Source organism: Perissodus microlepis, chromosome 7 (genome assembly GCF_051167445.1).
Source record: "Perissodus microlepis isolate ML-2025 ecotype Zambia chromosome 7, ASM5116744v1, whole genome shotgun sequence".
In the NCBI taxonomy this organism is placed as follows: Eukaryota; Metazoa; Chordata; class Actinopteri; order Cichliformes; family Cichlidae; genus Perissodus; species Perissodus microlepis.
In genome coordinates, this window is record NC_140467.1 from 39,144,901 (window position 1) to 39,152,436 (window position 7,536).

Here is a 7,536-nt window from a genome sequence, read left to right on the forward strand (position 1 = left end):
TTATGTTGACTCTATTTGGATTTCTTATTCATGAAAATGCTAGTTGCACTACATCAGTGTATTGCCATGTTTTGATCCACAAAGCGCAAACTTTACATTTGTTTTAGATCATTTCCTAAAATCTATCAGTGTTTTTAATTTAATTCTACTTGACATTAAATTATATTCAGCTACTTGACAAAACTGCTTTTTTATTACCCACGGTGGCTTTGTATGAAATGGATTATGACATGCATAAAAAACAGCATCACAAAAGTCCACTTAACGGTTCTCAACATTTGAAAGGCCGCCGAGTTTCCTTTTCTGTTATGCACCCTGCCCGCGCTCATTCATCCTGCTGCCGAACATGCATAGGGTACGTGCACAGGGACTCACACAAACACCACAACCCACTTCAGTCTCACTGTTTGTATGAGAAGGGGAGAGAGGAGAGGAATGTTGAGCATGTAGCTTCTTTACACTCTTGGCTAGTGGCTGAATGACAGAGCTAGAGGCTCCCCATTCATTATAACATAATAACCCTATCACCACATACAAATACAGAGACACATGCAGAGAACATGCACTCATTCACCCCTTAGGAGGTGACTCTTTTCCCTTCTTTTTTGTGAACGTGAGAAAATCAGAAATTTGGAGGAGAAATTATGCACTTTATCCTAGTGCATCTTTAGAATTTATGTTTATAGGCAGATAAAACTATATCAGTGAAATTAGACGGTTTTAAATCCACAGACAAGTCTGACTGCATGTTGCCAAGCAGCTGCCAAAATAAAGGAAACACAAAGATCAAGTGTCTGAAAGGGGCATTTGGTGTCATTACAGCCACCAGAACAGTTTCAGTGCGACTTGGCAGTGGTTGCGCAAGTGGCTCAACTTCACTGGAAGGATGCCACAACATTCTTCGACAAGTACTTCTCTTCTTTTGAATTTTGTTGGAGGTGCTGGAAAAGGCTTTCAACAGGTGCTATTACAGAATGGTGAAATGGAGGAGTATGCAAGGACTTGAAGAATTTGATGCTTATTAAACCCGTGTTTACACGTTAACTGCCTCTTCGTAATTGACCCACTACAAGCTGATTCCACCAAATATAGAGTGACACATGCCTAAAAGGGTAGACAAGTATAACAAGTATAAGACCTTTACTAAAAAACAACAAAGGGCTTAATTCTGGAACTTAAAGAAGGAATTGGAAAAAATACAAGATGAGATGGACCGGGGTAAGAACTAATAAGCATTTGTGTCCTCCTACTTTGTTTCAAACAGGAAATGTTCAACATTTAGTTTTTTCCATGTGAATATGATTGTTTTCACTTATTTTGTGTTTATTTGTTTTTTTGTGTATTTACACTTTTAACTTACACGTTTGAAATAAAGATTTGATTAATTGATTGATAAGTAATTGTTGCAGAAGTCTGAAAAAGCTGTCGCTGATTTTTAGATTAAATCAACAAATGGTCTAAGACTCTCCTTGAAATATGTTCTCCAGAGGTGATAATGTTCAGAAGAAAATATACTTGAACATATAGGATTGATGATAAAAAGCCAATCTGACTATAAGATCACAGATTTTCACTGGCTCAGACTGGGTCTAGCTATGCACCTAAACACAATCAGTCCACGTCCACCAGGGGTGTCCAAGTCCTTTTAATTTGTGGGCCACATGAAGCCCAAACTGAAAGTACTTACTGATGACCTACAAAAACCACCCACAAATAGTTTCCTTTACTTAAGCATAAAGACATTTAACTCATATTGATGACACACCCTGAGATAAGATAAGAAAAATAAGATATATTTCAACACTGTTATAAAGAAATGCATTTGCAGTAAATCAAAGAAACTCATCCGTACAGTTCACTTGGCTTATTGTTTAAGAAACAAAAGTAATTTTCTGTCCAGTGAAAAAGATCTAAGTTCATTCATAGAAAATTTACTGTTTTCAATTCAGGAATGCAATCCTACAAAACTCTGTACTTTTCAGTTATTTAATGGAAAACAATAACTTACTTTGGTGTTTTACACAAGGACATGGGTGATGTTTTTATTAGTAAGGCAGCTGTGAAAATCTTAAAATGTTGCCCTCCTTTGAAATTTTCACATTTTCCAATTTGGTCAAATTTGACCCTTTTGGGGGTCTCCCCAATATGAGAAAATGTTTTAAAATATATAGAGGGCTGGGTGACATTTCAGTTACTTAGATCACCGAGACTGTGCCTACTGGGGGACAAAGGCGAGGTGCCACAGTTAGACAAAGCAGGCTTCAGAGTGTTAAACACTGGGCTTGTGACGTTTGTTCGTCTTATTTTAACACTCTGGAAAGAGCCTCGGACTCCAACCCTGAAAATGTGGAGGAGAAAATGACTGAAAATGCCGCATGCGAGAAAATGCTGGGAAGATTGAGCAGCAAACAGAGACTCTAAGAGAACAAAAAATTTTTATTATTTATAATTTTTTTCCACACTGAGTGTGGTTTTTGTTGTTTTGTGTTCTTATGTTATGTTAGTTTAAATGTTCAAAATAATAAAATCTTTAATTACAAAAAAATTTTTAACCTTTTGGTGGACTGGTTCTGGCCTTTGGTCCTTATGTATTAAACACCAGGGTTGTCGCAAAAACACAATAACTCTGCGTAAGCTTTTTTAATAGAAGCTTTCCTGTTATTTGTGACCATCAGATTTTTGAAAAAAAGTTATGCTTGAGTAAATGAAACTCAATTAACAAAAATGTTTGAAAAAATAAGTTTATTGCAAAGCTGGTGATGTCTTGTTTTTTTAAAGAGCATTCCTCTCTTCCAAATGTACATGTCACTGATGTTAATCAGCTGTGTGATAGTCTTCATAGCCACCACCAAATCTACAGTTTACCTAAATGGGCTTTTTTGTTTGGAAGAAACCTTAATAGGAGGTCTCTGTGTGAGAAAACTATGGTACAAACCCAAGGCCTCTGGAGTAGTATGGCTCATTTCTGTCTGCAGGATGAGGTGCCGCTATCACTCTGTAGGTGTAGAAAGAAGGAACAACAAAACACATTGTTGAAATATCTCACTGTCACAATAAACAGATATTTTTTGGATAATATGTGTAAACACGGCCATCTTTAGGCAAAGTTTTAATACTATAACATTGTGTGCTTTTTTTGGTTTTTTGTTGAACCATTTATTAATTTGCCCTATGAATCCTGTCTACAGAAGTTTCCAAAGACCCAATGTTAAATTCAGTCTTTAGGCACTTTACTGGCAGCTTATTGCAAAATTACATAATTTGTTCACTTTTTTGTTTTTTAGCTGAATCTATGAAAAATTCCCTAGCCAGAGAAAATTGGCATCTCTCAACATGGTGTGCAGTGTGTCCCTAAAAAAAGTCACATCCTGAAGAAATATGAAAAAAATAAATAAAACGATCTAGCAAAGACTTGACACGGGACCTGAGAGATGCATCTGATCCTTCAGTTGTTCCATTATGTAATATAAGAAATGCCTCACTGGAAGAGTGGCTGTCAAGAGGCAATTCTTAAGTGAGGGAAACAAGGAAGAAAGGCTGAATTACTCCAGTTCACACAAGAACTGGACTGAATATCAGTGGTAATAGATCTTATAGCGTGATGAATCCACATTTGAAATTATTCGTTCAAATAGTTGTCAGTTTGTACAGATGCGGTGAGAACAGAGTACAACAGTGAGTGTCTACAGCAGAAGTGTCCAACTCCAGGCCTCGAGGGCCGGTGTCCTGCAGATTTTAGATGTGTCCTTGATCCAACACGGCTGATTTAAATGGCTAAATTACCTCCTCAACATGTCTTGCAGTTCTCCAGAGGCCTGGTAATGAACTAATCATTTGATTCAGGTGTGTTGACCCAAGGTGATATCTAAAACATGCAGGGCACTGGCCCTCAAGGCCTGGAGTTGGAGACCCCTGGTCTACAGCCTTCTGTAAAACACAGTGGCAAATCCGTCACGGTTTGGGGCTGCACTTCAGCCAGTGGCGTTTTAATGCTTGGAAAGAAAAGCACACAGTGGAAGACTATCAGTTATGGACTGGCCTCCCCAAAGCTCAACATGACTGAAGCAGTGCAAGATCATCTGGACTGAGAAGAAGAGCTTTGAATGTCCTTCAAAAAGCCTAGAGAACTATTCCTGAGGCTTGCCTAAGAAAGTTCAGGCTATGTTGAACAACAAAGGTTGTCAGACCAAATATGGACTTTCAAGCTTGTTAAGAATTATACAAACTCTTATTTTTTCCCCCTTTTTTTTACTGTACATTCCCCCCTTTCTCCTAGGAAAAATATTAAGATATTACTAGCGGTGAAAGAACTGCAGTACTGTACAGTACTAGTACTGCATTTTTATCCATTTGTCCTCAAATAAAAAAAATAAATCAAAATTTAATAAATACAACAGTACAACAAGGGAAACCTGTGGGAATTGCAGCCTGGGAAAGGGCAAGATGCCATTTGGCAGTGAGTGTGAGTTTAATACTGAGGATGTTTTTTGTGGGCCTGAAAACCGGTTGTTTCTCCAATGTAAATATCTGCAGGCTCTAGAAGGGGCCTTTGGCACTGACACAGTCAGGGGCAGCAGCATCTATTTTAGACTACAGAGTATGAGAAACGAGATACGGCACCTGCAGTGGAGTCTTTTTTTTTTTTTTTAATTATCTTCTATCCCCACCTCGTGGTGACAGAAAGACCTCCAACTTCCTACACTTTCTCTTTAACAAACAGGATCTCGTGTGACCCAGTCCAAAAAGCACACCCTCTGTAAGTATCTGTGTGAATGCTATTGTTAACCTCTAATAGGTTTATTGTCTAAAAAGGTCAAAAATCAAACGTGAAGAAACTCAGTGTAAGCTAGCTAGCTACATAATCTCAAAGCCAGGCTGTCACGCTGCTCTTCACCACACAGATAACCTTTATTTGTTAAATCGTCGACAAGAAATAAATGTTTATTCACAACAGTATAACGTTACGTTATCGACACGAATATACTCACCAGTTTTATACAGTTAGCAAACGTCAAGTAAGCCAGCTCGCTTGTAGCTTCGTGTTAATGCATTATAATCAGTTTGTTTGGTCCGCCTATGGGCCAATTTCGCCCATAAGTTGGTCTTAGGCGGCGCTTCCTTTTAAACTATACATGCATTTGATGTTTTTTGGCCACATATTCACACACCATAACTGATAAATCATGCCAGAATTCCAACTACAAACCTGAATATGTAACAGCAGACTCTATGTATACGGAGCTGACTTAAAACGGTACGAGTCCAATAGGTAATGCTGCCTGTAAACTGAAACTAGGGAGAAATATTTCACGCGACTATTCTTGCTCTGTCTTTTCTGTGGGGGTCTGTCCTGGCAGTTTAAAGTACACTACCGCCACCGTCCGGTCACAGTACGCAATTTAACACAAAAAAGAATTAAAACTTTTTGTTCATCTTCCACATAATTAAGTGGCTTAGTTACACAATATAAGCATTTTTTTTTTCATTTCTTTTTGCACAAATTTGATGCTTTGATCCATTCTTGCAAATGTCTATGCAAAACAGTCTTCTGTTTACTACATTTTTAAATTGCCCGTAACATGGCAATCAGAATAAGTAGGTAATATTTTTCCTTTTTCTAACCTGTGTAGTGGCTTTTATGTTTTCTGTATCGCAGCAGCGTGGTCTGTCAACAAACTGGAGTAGGGAAGGTATAACAATATGAATCCTGTCCAATCTCTTGCAGTTAACCTTCCACACATATTAATGTGTAACTGCGCACTCCTGAAATTGTAGACATTTTCAATCACTGCCATTAATACTCCAGAAGATGCTACACACAATGACGCTGATTTGTTCTTTTCACTGACAAAGAGATAAACTGAGGATTTTAGGGTTTCTTAATTGTTTAAACATTGAGGTTTGGTCAGCTGTGAGAACAGCTGAGAGGATAGTTGGTGTACCACTCCCCTCCCTGCAAGACATTTACACCACTCGCCTCACCCGTAAAGCCATCACAATTGTCAACGATGCAACCCACCCCGCGCACTGTCTGTTCAGCCTCCTGCCCTCTGGAAAGAGATACAGAAGTCTCCGCTCCCGCACTACCAGGCTCACCAACAGCTTCATCCACCAGGCTGTGAGACTGCTGAACTCTCTTCCCTCCCGGCTCCCAGCCAGCAGAATCACCAGATTGGCAGAAGTATAGGAAGACAGACTGGACTCTACCCCTCCCACCCCTCCCACCCCCCATCCACGCACACTCTCCAACAAGGAAATACTCTCTGAACCAAGAACTGGAAAACATTCCTGACTGGAAACAACTACCTCTGCATTGCAATTGCACACACCTGCTGCTATATATTTTTAGTATTTCGTTTAGCACTATTTATATTATTATATTACTATTACTGCTGCTATAGTCTTATGCTGCATTAAAACAAAAACCCCTACCAACCACAACCTGGGACTACCTCAAGTAGACTAGTATACTATTTTCCAGGGAACACTGTTGGAACACTTTATTTTATTTATTTTTAGGTCTTGTCTATCCTGTTACCTATTTAATATTACCTTATTGTTAGGGCTGTTTTTGTTGTGCATCTGCATTTATTGTTGTCAATGTCTACGCATGGGACAGTGTGAAACGTAATTTCAATTCCTTTGTATGGCAAGTACATTTGAAGAAATTGACAAATAAAGTTTCTATTCTATTCTATTCTATTCTATATATTTGTTGTTATACTGGTCACCAATATTACCTTGTATTTGTACATTGTACATCGGTTGTTTTTTTCCACACATTTTCAGTCCAGTTTTTCTATTTGATCATTGGGGGGGGGGGGGGGGGGGGGCGACGGACGGACCCGGTGCAGGAACCAAAATATGCTAAGAATTGCGCTGGTAGACACTTAAAAGAAGTGGAGGATCTATTGGTTTTGTGAGGAAAGAAACGATGAGAGGTAAGTGTGTTAGCCTAACTATTAGCCTAAAAATCCGTCATCAGTACTTATGATAAAAGTACTGATGACTGACTTATGATAAAACACGCCTACCATGTTTTGGGTTCCTGCAACTGGTCCGTCGGATTATTGTCTCCCCAGAAACACTTCCCTTGTGCTTTTGGAAATCTGTTTTTTCCTATTTCCGTTGTGTTTTGTGTGCTTTTGCAGCGTTTTTCTTATTGCTGGTGTTTTCTTAAGTTGCAGTCCGTTTGGCCTCTCAGGGTCATCCGTGGTAAATAGATAACACAGGATTTTTGCAAAATGATACCAAAGAGCTATTAGCTGAAAACGGCATATCTTGGCGTGGTCTACAGGTTGTCTTTAACAAATCTGAAGAAACTAGACAGGTGAAGGACAAAAAAATCTACCTACTGCAGATGAACAGGGGGTCTTTGCAAATATTAACCTTTAAATTGATACAGTTCTAATGAACTTGTATTTCTATGTATGTTTACAAATGTTTCAATAAATGACTGAACCCATTTCCAATTTTGCAAGGAAAATGTAAAGAAATGAAGGTACTAAATGTACTATTCAAAATTTACATTTTTTT

The 7,536-nt window shown here is 38.5% G+C and overlaps 1 protein-coding gene across 1 annotated transcript in view; it reads right to left on the minus strand.

The window, feature by feature from the left end:
* exd3 (exonuclease 3'-5' domain containing 3) overlaps positions 1 to 5,392 on the minus strand; it is a 44,127-nt gene extending 38,735 nt beyond the window's left edge. The window contains exons 1-2 of the mRNA XM_084934968.1: positions 4,989 to 5,392; positions 2,936 to 2,995 (exon numbers count right to left, since the gene is read on the minus strand). Coding sequence (XP_084791094.1) covers positions 2,936 to 2,963 — 28 coding nt within the window. The 5' untranslated portion in view covers positions 2,964 to 2,995; positions 4,989 to 5,392. The remainder of the gene's footprint in view (positions 1 to 2,935; positions 2,996 to 4,988) is intronic.
* Positions 5,393 to 7,536: the final 2,144 nt, after the last annotated feature.